The sequence below is a fragment of the Salmo trutta genome, chromosome 13 (genome assembly GCF_901001165.1).
Source record: "Salmo trutta chromosome 13, fSalTru1.1, whole genome shotgun sequence".
Lineage (NCBI taxonomy): Eukaryota > Metazoa > Chordata > Actinopteri > Salmoniformes > Salmonidae > Salmo > Salmo trutta.
In genome coordinates this window covers 66,175,715-66,192,349 of record NC_042969.1, presented here as the reverse complement: position 1 = coordinate 66,192,349, position 16,635 = coordinate 66,175,715, and the positions used below count along the sequence as shown (strand labels likewise).

Here is a 16,635-nt window from a genome sequence, read left to right as displayed (position 1 = left end):
TACAGAGCTGGGAGTGGAGAACCCTGATATGCTTCAATCTCATCTATAGAGAGCTTTAAAAAAAATGCAGACATTTATTATATAATTGGGTTATCAGATGTCAGAACAAGGCGTAAAAGGAGGAACCAGTGGACAGCACAGTGGACCTGGCAGGGCTGAGGGGACATTACAGGCTTTTAGTGGTGTTGCAGAGGGAATACAGTTTGATGGAATCTGATCTGAGGTCAGTCACTAGGCTTTAACCCCTCTGCTCAGCCAGAGATAGGATAAATCATGTCCCCCAGGTTTCTTTACATGATCCTTTTACAGCGCAGCCATTTTAAAATCATCAGCTCGGAGACAAAAAAAAGGGCATGATATAAAAATGCATGGTGCTTTTCTCACCGGGATGTTCAAATACACTGTCTGCAGCAACACACACAAACTGCAATCCAAATCCCCATGCCCAAAAGGGCTATGTACAAGTGAGACAAAATGGTTACAAAGAGCTATCACTGTTGTAATTGATAGTAATATTCTGTCTCTCTCTCTTCCTACAACCTCCCTCTATTATCTATCTGTCACTCTGTTCCCTCCAGTTATATGACAATCTCTCTCCTCCTCCTCTTTTTCCACAACTGCTCTTAATTTCAACAACTTGTTTTGGCTTCTCTCCTCCTCCTCTCTTCCCTCCCCCTCTCAACATTTCTCATTCTCTCAATCCTTGGCATAGTCCACCGCCGTGCTGCTTTCTAGACCTACTGACATTCTACTAGAATATTCTGCTCTTCTCTATCCTCCCCTGTTAGACATTACATTATTTTGCTCCCTCATCCCATAAGGTCATCCCTTCATCTTTGCCCTCCCCTCCTCCTTCACACTCTCTCCTTCAGAGGGAGCACAGGGCAGATGTGTAGCTAACCTTTACAAAGCAGGAAGCCATGTTACAAATGGCTCATTAGGTCCTACAATAGCCTCTCCACTTTATACGTGGATACTACTGATCTCTGTTCACAAGAATCTGTATTTTCACATTCAGTTCAGATACACATTGAGGTGTACAAAACATACCCCGTTCAAAGGCACTTAAAAGTTTTGTCTTGCCCATTCACCCTCTGAATGGCACACAAACACAATCCATGTCTCAAATGTCACATGGCTTAAAAATCCTTCTTTAAACCGTCTCCTCCCCTTCATCTACAATGATTTAACAAGTGACATCAATAAGGGATCATAGCTTTCACCTGGATTCACCTGGTCTGTCAGTGTACAGTATCAACGTTCAGAGATAAACATTGTTGCAGTGTGTCCATTTTAAACCAACGGTATTAGAACATGTAAATACATGGAACTCTAGTTTTCTATTATTCAAATACAGAATTAGCCATTGGCCCATTTCCATTTTCCTCACATTGAACTGGCTGTCAACTGCCTGCATTCACTCCAAAATAACATCTTAAAAGCCCCAAACTCATTTTAAATGTGCATGAGCATATGTCCACACATATTCATGTTCCCCTTTGAAATTGCAGGTAATATTATGCATCGCTCTCGGTGTTCAATTATGTCTGCATGTGGTGGGGCTGGAATGTACGGTTGGTCCTAAATGATTTTGCCTGGTCTGAGTTAGTGATACAGGAGTGAAATAGGAGAGAGTGGAGAGTAGGCTGAAACCTTGAGTTTCCCGAGCAGAGCACTGAACACTCCGTATCTCACACACACACAACGCTGGGCAGACAGACGGACGGACGGACGGACAGGGGAATATGTTTATTTCATTACTTCATAAATAACCAAGATTCCCTCAAAAACAGCACACTGATGAGCTCCCTCCGTCTCCCAGGGTAATTAGCTACTGTGGCGTTCTGTCGTCAGCTGCTCACTCGCTCATATTTCATTTAGGTGCCGATCCCAAATCACACCCTATTCCCATTATAGTGCACTACATATGACCAAGTTCCATAGGGCTCTGAAAACAAGTCGTGCACTATAGGGTATAGGTTACCATTTGGGATGTACCCAGGCAGTGTGATGGAGAGAAAGGGCAGACTGTCAGCCTTTCAGTCTCTCTATAAAGCCCATCAACTCCCCATGGCGTTGTCCCCCTGGACATACAGACAGCCGGGAGGGACGACAACAGTCTATATGATGCTTCATCTCTGGAGTGCATCGATTGTATTTTCAAGACAGGTCAAGCAATTTCCCAGGTGTTATCTGCCAAGGCATTATATGAGAGGCAGTATATCACCAGCAGCTATCTGCCATCCTCCAGTCAGAGTGGTGATTTAGGTTGGCCAATATAACAGAGTGGTCTATAGTTTGTGGGATATGGGATACAGGTGTGGGAGGATCTTTTTCCACCTGTGACTTCCTGCAACAGGCTGCACTTAGAGACTTCTCACTAAACCTGAAATAGCACTGGAAACTTACCTGGTCGTGGGGATGGGAGTGGGCCGGGCATACTATAGCTGCCTGGTCCAGTTGTGTCCGGATGTTTGTGTCTGCCTGTCTCTGCTCAGGGCCCTTAGACCGATGTGATTGGGCTTTTGGGAAGGTAGTGAGGGGGCTGCCAAGCAGGAGAGCTCATTAGTCAGAGAGATGCCCTGTGTCTGTCTGTCTGTGTGTGTGTGTGTGTGTGTGTGTGTGTGTGTGTGTGTGTGTGTGTGTGTGTGTGTGTGTGTGTGTGTGTGTGTGTGTGTGTGTGTGTGTGTCTGTGTGTGTCTGTGTGTGTGTGTGCCCACAATGGGGGCCCTGCTGCTCTCTACACCCAGTGGGAGCTTCTTATGTAAGTGGTGGGGACAGAAGGCCGGGACACACACTGTCACACCCAGGCTCCCGCTACCTACTGCTCAGCTGTGCTGTGGGAGGAACGGAGAGGCTGGGGGGCGAGTGATGAGACGAGGGCAGGGAGGCTCCTGCCAGTCTTCCTCTATAGAGGCAGGGCTGACATTTACCATGGAAGGCTGTGGGCCGAGGCTGCTTCTGCTGCTCACACATACGCTACTGCAGACTAAAATGAATAAAAGTGTCTGAAATTGATCAGGTTCTGGCTGATGAAGCCCCAGGATGGGGTCCAGAGAAATGATGGAGTGACTAGAAAGGTCTGAGACAGCAGGGGCTCGCTCTCTCTGTGTGAGTGTGAGAGAAAGAGAAATGAGGCTCTAAACTCCCATTTCATTCACTCCGCTGCCATGAACAGTGGCAGGTCAATCACGGCCTGTGTTTCATCTGACATGGATTCAACTGGTGAGGCTGTTGCTCTAAGTGGCGTGCTGACATGAAAATAGCCAGAATATCTAACCACTACATTTATAACAAAGGGCCAGTCAATCATAAGTAACATTCTCCTGGGCCGGCACAGTGACAAATCTATGTTTGAAAAGCCGAAATATACAAATGACTTCCTCTTTGTTTCATACTGTGAACTGCGTGAGTGTATGAGCCACTGAATAGGGCCCTCTGTTGCATAATGCTCTCATGTCATGTACCTTCACCCCCAAGTACAAGATCCTAGTTATGTCACAAGTCAATATCTCTCTGTGTGGAGGAGGCCCATCTTTTCCGTGCCAGAGAGCAGGTGACAGAGGACATTAAATGTTACTGCCACCCCCCTCCCTCTCTACTTCTCTCTCCTTCCCAGTCTCCAGTCTCAGGCCATGGATGACGACAACACAAGCCCTGGCTCTCCACTCCCGGAGCAACACAGTAAATATTAAAGGAAGTTCATCAAAGTATCATTCAAGGCTGCGGTGAAGACAGATGGCCTGGCATCAAAGGCAATGAAACATATGGCGGGATGACAACACACACACCATCGCCCGCCTGTCCAAGTTAGGGATTCTTTCTGTTGTTCTGATCACTTTTTCCTCGCTTGTGTTCTTATCTGTCTGTTTACTTGTTGTGCAAGTTGAGTTAAGCCTTACGTTTCTTTGAATGGCTTTGGCAGTTATCAAGAGAGACGCTGCACCAAATGGCACCCTATCCCCTACATAGAGCCCTATGGGCCCTGGTCAAAAGTAGTGCCCTATTTAGGGCCCTGGTCAATAGTGCACTATTTAGGGAATAGGGTGCCATTTGGGATGCTACCAGTGTGTAGCTGTATTACAGGGAAGCAGAGGATACAGTGAGAAGTTAGAGCATGCCTATTCAACTGGAGACATTACAGCAGACCTTTACAAGGTTTACTAAGTTCTTTGAGGGCCTATCAAAGCCTCTTTAAAGAACAGAAGCAGGCCTGCTGGTGGGAGACATTCTAAATGATCAGAGGAAACGCGGTGCAGTCTCTCTACTTCTCAGTGGGAGAGAGTATGCTTACAGATGTCTGTGTGGAACAGATAGCCACATATTCTTAGTATGAGCCAATCCTCCATAGTGTGGCTGAAAAGATATATACTGTACTGTTGAAAATGAGAGCAGCTCATACAAGCCTACTACTGTCGGTTTCAGTGTGTGTCCATGCATGTACATCGCTCCTTTCATGAGCACCTCTGTCCCCTTGTGTAGGCGATCTCTCTGGCTGTATGTGAGCACTGAGCACTGTGCTGAATCTATATCCTGGAGGTGCCAGTCTCTACCTAGCCCCTGTGTTTTTGTCTGTGTGTGTGTGTGCGTGCGTGAGTGTGTGAGCGCCTGCGAGCGTGTTCACTCTCATAGTTGATGTGTATTAACTGACTGCATGGGCTAGAATTCAGAGCAGCTTGCTCTCATTAGGGCTTATAGCTGTCCATCCCACCCTCCTTACCCACGGGGCAGCTTAGCCCCTTCATCCCCACACTGATATGGACAGCTATAAAGCCCTGGCCACGCCCCAGTCCCCACACCACACTGACTGACGACCAAATCAAATCGTATTGTCACAAACACATGGTTAGCAGATGTTAATGAGTGTAGCGAAATGCTTGTGCTTCTAGTTCCAACAGTGCAGTCATATCTAACAAGTAATCTAACAATTTCACAACAACTAGCTAACACACACAAATCTAAAGGGGTGAATGAGAATATGTTCATATAAACATATGGATGAGCGATGGCCGAGAGGCATAGGCAAGGTGCAATAAATGGTATAAAATACAGTATATACATGTGATATGAGTAATGTAAGATATGTAAATATTATTAAAGTGGCATTGTTTAAAGTGACTAGTGATCCATTTATTAAAGTGGTCAGTGATTGGGTCTCAATGTAGGCAGCAGCCTCTCTGTGTTAGTGATGGCTGTTTAACAGTCTGATGGCCTTGAGATAGAAGCTGTTATTCAGTCTCTCGTTTCCAGCTTTGATGCACCTGTACTGACCTCGCCTTCTGGATGATAACGGGGTGAACAGGCAGTGGCTCGGGTGGTTGATGTTCTTGATGATCTTTTTGGCCCTCCTGTGACATCGGGTGCTGTAGGTGTCCTGGAGGGCAGGTAGTTTGCTCCCGGTGATGCGTTGTGCAGACCACACTACCCTCTGGAGAGCCTTGTGGTTGAGGGCGGTGCAGTTGCCGTACCAGGCTGTGATACAGCCCGACATGATGCTCTCGATTGTGCATCTGTAAAAGTTTGCCAGGGTTTTTGGTGACAAGCCAAATTTCTTCAGCCTCCTGAGGTTGAAGAGGCGCTGCTGCACCTTCTTCACCACGCTGTCTGTGTGGGTGGACCATTTCAGTTTGTCCGTGATGTGTACGCCGAGGAACTTAAAACGTTCCACCTTCTCCACTGCTGTCCCTTCTATGTGGATGGGGGGTGCTCCCTCTGCTGTTTCCTGAAATCCACGATCAGCTCGATGGAACCAGGCCCTGACTAGTCACTAAACATCTATATCTGACAGAACCCTCTGCTGACCCCACAGAGCGGGTCAGATACAGCATGGTGACCAGGGACACCAACTATCCAACAATCCCTCTGTAGCTAGATCCCCTATTCAAGGGCCATGCCCATTCCCTAGATGTACTGACTTCATGTAACACTTGGCCTGATCATTGGAACACAGTGAACTATTGTGACCTGGGGGTCAAATGAGGTTGCTGATGTATTTATTTATACAGAGAAGAGAAGAAACACAAACAACAACAGCTGATGACAGAGGAAACTGCTCTTTAAATACTCTGTAGGATCTGGATGGGGTGAGACATGCAGGAGAGAAGGGGGAGGAGAAGAGGTGTGAGGGAGGTGAGGACGTGAGGAAAGCAATCATCTGCCGTTAATTGCTCTCATTAGCTGAAATGGGCTGAGATGGGCTAAGGTGATGAGGTGGCTTTAGTTTAGAGAACTCTGAGATGAACACAGCGCATACAGTGTTGGTTTAAGCCCAGATATGAGAGACAGCTCTCCTGCTGATAGCAGTGCTGCTGATAAGACAGGGCCACTATCTCCTCCTCTCTCTCTGAGGGGTGGCCGTACAGGGAGTGATGGAGAGATTAGAGGGAACGAGGGAGGCGTGGCACTAGTGGAGCGATGGAGAGGGGTTAAAAGGAAAGTGGAGAGCTGGGTCGAGGAGGAGAAGAGGGGAAAGTTGAGGGAAGAGAGGGAGAAAGTCAAAGCATTCAGCCCACTGCGGTTCCTTTTCTCACCGGTCCATAACTGTGGTATGACAGGCATGGCTTCATACGAGGACACCATGAACTACGTTTCCTGTCTGAAATCAAATACGGGCTCTGATTGAAAACCATGTGGAAGCTTCCCTTCCCAAGCTCACTATCCTTTACGTCCATCAACTAACCTCATTAGTATCGAACACACACCTAGGAAAGAAATCCACTTTGGATGTGGAGTGATGCAGCCATCTTCTTTTAGATAACCCTTACAGTCGTCACAGCAGAGAGAGAGAGGCAGAGAGGGGTGAAATGAGAAGATGAAAGAAACAACCACAGAAGTCAAGAAAGCCCTTAAACACACAGAGCTCCTCTTTCAACACTTCAAATGCATATTTTAGATCTAAACTGAAGTGTTTTTCTTTGGGATTACTACTTTTTTTTCAACCAATTTATCAATGTTGTACAAACTTGTTTTGGCACGGCGTAGGCCAAAGCTCAGTGTATACAAGACAAATGACCGTGGGAAGGTTTGGACTCCTGCATCAGTTTGTACGAGTGTGTCTGTGTGATGGAGTCTTTGTGTGCAATAGGGGTCTATGCAGCCTGTAACAAGATGTAATTAACAAGAATAATGGCTGTCCCCTCCTCCAACCGTGATCGAGTGAAGCGTTGATAGCCGCTCGATCCGTGGACGCAATCGTGTCTAATTCCCTGCTGAAGACCAGATATGAGCTGGCTGCGGCAGGAAGGGAATGATGATAACAACGGCTGGCTTAATGACTAGACTGGCCATGCCGGCTCAACTTCAACTTCAGCAAGAACGACGACTGCTCACCCACCCACCTTCTAAAAGCACCAAAACTTTAACACAAGTCAAGGGGATCCGTTTCAGGGAGAAACATCAATGTTTTTAGCTAACAACAAATAGATAGAATCAGTTTTATTTTAAAACGAGCATGAGTCACACTTTCCACCTATTAAAAACATTAGTGAGTGGTGAGTGTTTGTATGCCGTACCTACCTCTCGATGATGTCAGCGATGACACAGGCAAACATCTGCAGTCCCTCTGGTAGCTGCAGGGCCACTGAACAGAGACAGCCAGACAGACAGACAGTCAGAGGTAAGGTTCAGAGGACAAACTAGCCAGCCTACACATAAAACTGCAGCTTGAGTGACAACCACGTTATTTAATACATCCTAGACAGTATATACATGTATATTGTTGCTTATGTTATTACTTCAAAGTGCTTCACTGAGACAGAAGGAAGCTGACATTTCAAGGTAATTCTCTCCCGTCCATTGCATTACTGTTGTCTTATCTTACTGAGTGATGCACAACAGGAAATGGAAGTGTATCAGCTCTGCTCTGTCTTCACACTTCCCTTTTCTCCTAGCAATCCATTAGTCACCTTTTCTCCACCTGTCTCTGTCAATGACAGCCAACAGCTTCATGAGTCACAGTCACAAACACAGTCACACAAATATCCCTCTCACAACGCAGACCGCTAAGGATCAGGAAACGTTGTGCTTCTTCTCATGCAGCATTAAGATATCATGGAGAAATGGATCAAATCGCTGTGAAATGGGAATCAAGCAAATCACACAAAGGAAGGATTGGTCCTGCTGCTGATGTGAAGGGCTGAGAGCAGCATGTGTTTCCAGTAGGACCTTATTTGAGTGTGACACCAGCTAAGACGAATCAATGGGAAATGCTTTCATTAGGGGGTTGACTCATTGCCAGGGTTGAGACGCAAAATATCACACCTCTTTAAAATGATGCCAACAACTTTACATAGGAAAAATGCTATAAAGAAAGGCCTGCTCTATCAAAATGTAGCCTAGTACAGTTTCTCACCCAATTTCCTTTTATTGTGGAGAATGTGCAGGATTTCGGTTGTAAACATCAAATAAACATGATGATGTATCAGACATAACACAAATGTTGCTGATCTAGAGATCTAGGCTACAGGACATGGAGAAACAGCTACACTTAAAGTCAGAGGAAGAGGACAAGGGGTGGGGTAATATCTGCCACTGAGAAATGGCAGAAACCCTTTGGGAAAACATACAGAAAACTGGTCAGACAAACAACTTCTGTGGCGGACCACAATTAAACCCATATTTCAAACACAGACAGCGCTATACACTGACCAACATATATATATTTTTTTGTCATTTTTACCCCCTTTGCTCCCCAATTTCGTGATTCTGATCTTGTCTCATCGCTGTAACTCCCCAATGGGCTCAGGAGAGGCGAAGGTCGAGTCATGCATCCTCAAAACATGACCTGCCAAACCACACTTCATAACACCTGCTCGCTTAACCTGGAAGCCAGCTGCACCAATGTGTCAGAGGAAACACCATTCTACTGACAACTGAGGCCTGCAGTCGCCTGGCCCGCCACAAGGAGTCGCTAGAGCGCGATGAGCCAAGTAAAACCCCCCGGCCAAACCCTCCCCTAACTCGGACGACGCTGGGCCAATTGTGCGACGCCCTAATGACACAGCCTGGGATCGAACCCCAGGCTGTAGTGACGCCGCATCACTGCGATGCAGTGCCTTAGACCGCTGCACCACTCGGGAGGCCCTGAATGACCTACATTTCTAATTAACATGGTTATTTTTCTGTCATAAATTACAAATGCTGTAGCCACAGTCAACAGTAGAAGGCAAAACTTACAAAACGGGGTTATCATGTACAACATAGATTCACTCAAAACTAGGCTAGTTCATCCATCCCTGGCAAAATGCATACAGGTGTTGCAGGTTCTGCAATGTTGGCAAATGTACAACACATCACAATAGGTCTAATCCTTTTAGTTTTCAATTGATATCACATTAATTTCACATTGGAACAGATCCTTTTTGAATAACAAAGAGGTTTTTCCCCTCACATCAAGCCATTGCGTCCTCCTTGCGCAAATTGGTTATCCAGAGCTGTTGTCTTGGTAACAGACTGATGTCCTTATGTTGGCGTGGTTACATATTGTGTTATGCATACTTATGTAAAGTGCTCAGCATGAATGAATATTTAGCCTTTCTTTACTCAAATGGGATTATACCAGTGTGATATTTATGTACAAGCCGTTCGTCCACTGTCCTCTCACAAATCCCCTTGAATTTGATGTCATTTTCAGTAATTGAAGGAACACTTTAAATGTTTCCCTGCATCAAAGGTAGTGTAACCCAGTCTGCATTTCCAGTGCCTGCTGAGATCAGTGGGCTGCCTCTAGCAGACACTGGGACTCGTGGAGGCTCTGTTTAAATAAACTTTAGATACATCACGAAGAGTGTTGACAATGTTTCACTGTCAGACAGACCCCGTCACATCACCTTGATAAACCATGTGACTACAGTGAATGGAAACGTAGACTGCAGTGTTGAGAAATATTTCAGGCCCATGTTCACAGACTGCAGTGGTTTCCTACAGCAAAGACAAACAACAAAAACAGGACTGTAGACAACACTGAACAATAAAAAATGGCCTAGGAAAACTAAAAAGGCACTGACAAAAAGAAAGGATGGCCCTGAAGTGTGATGGATGGAGGAGAGGAGTGTGTCTTTCTGATGAAAGGTTAAGGGATCACTGTGCACCATGTAGACAGACAGAGACAGGTCGTTACCTGGAAAAGGGCGAGTTTATTAACCGAGAAAGGTTTCTAAGCCTCACCACAACCCTGGCTGACAGAAGCCAAGACCTCTCTTTCCATCTGCTCTCAGTGTACAGGCTCTGCACAAGGGTTTAGAAGCATGTATGTGTGTGTGTGTGTGTGTGTGTGTGTGTGTGTGTGTGTGTGTGTGTGTGTGTGTGTGTGTGTGTGTGTGTGTGTGTGTGTGTGTGTGTGTTTGTGTTTGTGTGTGTGTGTGTGTGTGTGTGTGTGTGTGTGTGTGTGTGTGTGTGTGTGTGTGTGTGTGTACACATGTGAGCTGAAATGTCATGAACGTCACAGGAGCATTAACACAAACAAAATGTCAAGAATGCTTGTGTGTTTGTCATTCATCCTCCCACGGACACACGTACCAACATGCACATATGATAGTCTGTGATTGGTTTGAGTGTCGGCATGTCAGAAAGGGGGGGTTCTGTCTGGGAGGTGTCAACAGAGAGTTGGTACAGCAACCCGTTTTAGAGAGTGAATGGAGAAAAAGGTCAGCTGAGGAGCTGAAAAAAACAAGTTCACTTCCAAGTCCCCAATCCTGTCTAGCCGGGCCCGAAACACTGAGATTTGTTCCGTTTCAGATTTGACTTGTATCTAGAATAGTATTAGCATTCTATAACAGTGTGGAAGGTGCTCAGGGGGCTTGTGTTCAGTCTGAACTTCTTCAGCGTAATCATCAGTTACACTATACTGTGGGGCACACTTCATCTGCACTCAGATTTGTGCTGTCGCAGAAAATAAACGTTGCCTCAACCTCTGTCTGCAATTAGTGGCTGGCTGCTCTAATAGGACTTCTCCCAGACTTTACTTTCTAAAACCTTCTCCAAAAAACATCTGTAGACTTGTGTAGATGTAACATAAAGAATTCAGAGGCGTTAAACGAGAAGACCAGAGGGAACTCATACGCGTCTGTGACTGCTACTGCTAACCTTTTTGATTATTTGCGATGCTGCTCTGTCTCTGAGAGAAACAGTTGTGTGTTTGTTTCGCAGCCCTGAGGGAAACATGTTCATGGTTCCTCCAGACACACAAGGTTGTTTTGTCTCTCTGTTCACGTTGTCCTGCCTGTTTCCTGCCTTCCACTTTCACAGGTACAATTCAGTGTGCAAGGCTGAACAACTATCGTTTGAAAGAGACCATGGCAGGCACGGAAAATTCAGCACACAGGGAAAACAAGATTTAAAAATACAAGGACAACATAGAGAGGAATTGAGGTATGATAAAGAATGTGATCAGTTAAGCTATGGCTGTAGTATTTAACAATAATGGATGTAATATAATCATTTTGTGACTGCTTATGTTTGTCCTATTTCATTGGAAATGTTTTTTGCATATGCCAACTCCCCGAGACAACGGAGAGTGGGATCACGGCTAGGGTCAGCCATAATCAAATGCGAGCAAGTAGGGTTAAGTACCTTGCTCAAGGGCACATCGCCAGATTGTTCACCTTGGCGGATTGGGGATTCCAACTAGCAACCTTTCGGCTAGAGGCCCAACGCTCTAACCGATAGGCTACATGCCGGCCCAACATGAAATTGCTCCTGCACCACTCCAAAATGTCCTATATTTGGTGAAAAGAAGAATAGAAGCATTCTGAGGATACATTTTTCAGCCTTAAAAATAATCTGTACATCCTGTTCATTTTGTTAGGGTTCGTGCAGGGTTCGTGCAGGGTTCTTGCAGGGTTCGTGCAGATCTCCAAGGGTTTGAGACATTCAGGAATGAGACTGACGAGGTAACAATACATTAATAGAAGACGGTAATCGATAAGATAAAAAAATATCTGAAGAGTTATATTTGGGAAATTTAAACTCTATAAACAACATTCCCATGGTGCCCCGACTTCCTAGTTAATTACTATTCCGTGATTAGTTTAATCACGGAATAATTACACATACAGAATTGATTTGATAATATACAGTCTTCACATTTAATGACAGCAAACGCTACGACACAGTCAAATCTGAAATTCTGACGTTTCTAAGGAGCTATGGTAACTCTCCAGAACCAAATGTATGCTCACTTAGCTGTTGCTTCTGTTTACACTCAACAATTGAGGCTGGGCAGTAAAAACAATGGTGTTTGCTTGCTTCATTTCATTCCATTCCAACAGGAAGTTAAATGACCAAAACAAAGACGACAATTCAACTGAGAATGAGCGAGAGAGGCTGAGTGGAAAGGGTTCAAAGCCCAGGCAGAAACAGATGGGGGGAGGGAGAGAGAGAGAGGGGTAGAGTGCAACAGAGTCGATAAGGTGATCTTTGGTTTTGCGAGCCCAGAGAGAGAGAGGAAGCTCTCTAATGAAACCAACACAGAACAGAGACGGTGGTATCCTTACAGCCACCCTATCCCAAATAGTACCTAAAGGGCTCTAGTCAAAAGTAGTACACTGCATAGGGAATAGGGTGCCATTTGGGAAGTATTCGGAGAGACAGGCAGACTGAGTCATAGCATAGCTCATCTCACCCCAACTATGGGGACCAGTCAAAGACCACCCCATTCTCCCTGCACACCACTACCTGCTACTTAGCTTACAGTATGAAACGCTTGTTGATGGCTATCATTTCCATCAACAGGAGATGAGCGTTTTGCCATCCACACCTGGGTAGATACAGGACTTTAGATTTCTGGCAGCGCTGGGTGGATTACTCCCATATGTCTTTAATTAAGTTAGCATGTTTCACACCATATTGATATTGAATGCAGCTATTTTCTTCACCATTCCCTCTTGCCCCCTTCCCCTCCATTCTAGCTCTCTAGGTGTGATTGATAGATGAGAGTATCAATGCCGTCACTGTCACCTGTATGGGTGAGTGCACTGTGCAGTAAGAATGCAGGTACTTGGGGCTGTTGAAAGTGTGTCAAAGAGTGACAGAGAATGACTCAAAAGCCACAGTGGTGAAAGTGGGGTCTCTCACCCCTCTCATCACCATCACAACCAATAACACCTCACCCCTCTCATCACCATCACAACCAATAACCCCTCACCCTCTCATCACCATCACAACTAATAACACCTCACCCCTCTCATCACCATCACAACCAATAACACCTCACCCTCTCATCACCATCACAACCAATAACACCTCACCCCTCTCATCACCATCACAACCAATAACACCTCACCCTCTCATCACCATCACAACTAATAACACCTCACCCTCTCATCACCATCACAACCAATAACACCTCACCCTCTCATCACCATCACAACCAATAACACCTCACCCCTCTTATCACCATCACAACCAATAACACCTCACCCCTCTCATCACCATCACAACTAATAACACCTCACCCTCTCATCACCATCACAACCAATAACACCTCACCCTCTCATCACCATCACAACCAATAACACCTCACCCTCTCATCATCATCACAACCCAATAACACCTCACCCTCTCATCACAACCCAATAACACCTCACCCTCTCATCACAACCCAATAACACCTCACCCTCTCATCACAACCAATAACACCTCACCCTCTCATCACAACCAATAACACCTCACCCTCTCATCACAACCAATAACACCTCACCCTCTCATCACAACCATAACACCTCACCCTCTCATCACAACCCATAACACCTCACCCTCTCATCACAACCCATAACACCTCACCCTCTCATCACAACCCATAACACCTCACCCTCTCATCACCATCACAACTCACCCTCTCATCACAACCCTTAACACCTCACACTCTCATCACAACCCATAACACCTCACCCTCTCATCACAACCAATAACACCTCACCCTCTCATCACAACCCATAACACCCCACCCTCTCATCACAACCCATAACACCCCACCCTCTCATCACAACGCAATAACACCTCATCCTCTCATCACAACACAATAACACCTCACCCACTCATCACAACCCAATAACACCTCACCCTCTCATCACCATCACAACCCAATAACACCTCACCCTCTCATCACCATCACAACCCAATAACACCTCACCCTCATCACCATCACAACCCAATAACACCTCACCCTCATCACCATCACAACCCAATAACACCTCACCCTCTCATCACCATCACAACCCAATAACACCTCACCCTCTCATCACCACCCAATAACACCTCACCCTCTCATCACCATCACAACCCATAACACCTCACCCTCTCATCACAACCCATAACACCTCACCCTCTCATCACAACCCAATAACACCTCACCCTCTCATCACAACACAATAACACCTCACCCTCTCATCACCATCACAACCCAATAACACCTCACCCTCTCATCACAACCCAATAACACCTCACCCTCTCATCACAACCAATAACACCTCACCCTCTCATCACAACCAATAACATCTCACCCTCTCAACACAACCCATAACACCTCACCCTCATCACCATCACAACCCAATAACACCTCACCCTCTCATCACCCTCACAACCCAATAACACCTCACCCTCTCATCACCACCAAATAACACCTCACCCTCTCATCACCATCACAACCCAATAACACCTCACCCTCTCATATTCATCACAACCCAATAACACCTCACCCTCTCATCACAACCCAAAAACACCTCAACCTCTCATCACAACCCAATAACACCTCATCCTCTCATCACAACCCAATAACACCTCACCCTCTCATCACCATCACAACCCAATAACACCTCACCCTCTCATCACCACCCAATAACACCTCACCCTCTCATCACCATCACAACCCATAACACCTCACCCTCTCATCACAACCCATAACACCTCACCCTCTCATCACAACCCATAACACCTCACCCTCTCATCACAACCCAATAACACCTCACCCTCTCATCACCATCACAACCCAATAACACCTCACCCTCTCATCACAACCCAATAACACCTCACCCTCTCATCACAACCAATAACACCTCACCCTCTCAACACAACCCATAACACCTCACCCTCTCATCACAACCCGTAACACCTCACCCTCTCATCACAACCCAATAACACCTCACCCTCTCATCACAACCCAATAACACCTCACCCTCTCATCACAACCCAATAACACCTCACCCTCTCATCACAACCAAATAACACCTCACCCTCTCATCACAACCAAATAACACCTCACCCTCTCATCACAACCAATAACACCTCACCCTCTCATCACAACCCATAACACCTCACCCTCTCATCACAACCCATAACACCTCACCCTCTCATCACCATAACACCCCATAAACCCTACCTCACCCTCTCATCACCATCACAACCCATAACACCTCACCCTCTCATCACAACCCATAACACCTCACCCTCTCATCACAACCAATAACACTTCACCCTCTCATCACAACCCATAACACCCCACCCACTCATCACAACGCAATAACACCTCATCCTCTCATCACAACCCAATAACACCTCACCCTCTCAACACCATCACAACCCAATAACACCTCACCCTCATCACCATCACAACCCATAACACCTCACCCTCTCTTCACAACCCATAACACCTCACCCTCTCATCACCATCACAACTCACCCTCTCATCACAACCAATAACACCTCACCCTCTCATCACCATCACAACCCAATAACACCTAACCCTCATCACCATCCCAACCCATAACACCTCACCCTCATCACCATCACAACCCAATAACACCTCACCCTCTCATCACCATCCCAACCCAATAACACCTCACCCTCTCATCACCATCACAACCCAATAACACCTCACCCTCTCATCACCATCACAACCCAACAACACCTCACCCTCTCATCACAACCAATAACACCTCACCCTCTCATCACAACCCATAACACCTCACCCTCTCATCACAACCCAATAACACCTCACCCACTCATCACAACCCATAAAACCTCACCCTCTCATCACAACCAATAACACCTCACCCTCTCATCACCATCACAACTAATAACACCTCACCCTCTCATCACCATCACAACCAATAACACCTCACCCTCTCATCACCATCACAACCAATAACACCTCACCCCTCTCATCACCATCACAACTAATAACACCTCACCCTCTCATCACCATCACAACCAATAACACCTCACCCTCTCATCACCATCACAACCAATAACACCTCACCCTCTCATCACCATCATAACCCAATAACACCTCACCCTCTCATCATCATCACAACCCAATAACACCTCACCCTCTCATCACAACCCAATAACACCTCACCCTCTCATCACAACCCAATAACACCTCACCCTCTCATCACAACCCAATAACACCTCACCCTCTCATCACAACCCAATAACACCTCACCCTCTCATCACAACCAATAACACCTCACCCTCTCATCACAACCAATAACACCTCACCTCACCCTCTCATCACAACCCATAACACCTCACCCTCTCATCACAACCCATAACACCTCACCCTCTCATCACAACCCATAACACCTCACCCTCTCATCACCATCACAACTCACCCTCTCATCACAACCCATAACACCTCAC

General features: G+C 46.1%; 1 protein-coding gene across 1 annotated transcript in view; it reads right to left on the bottom strand.

Annotated features, from left to right (window-relative positions):
- Positions 1-16,635, bottom strand: part of dph1 (diphthamide biosynthesis 1) — a 146,967-nt gene that overhangs the window by 94,990 nt on the left and 35,342 nt on the right. The window contains 1 exon segment of the mRNA XM_029773206.1: positions 7,516-7,579. Within this exon segment, the coding sequence (XP_029629066.1) occupies positions 7,516-7,579 (64 nt within the window).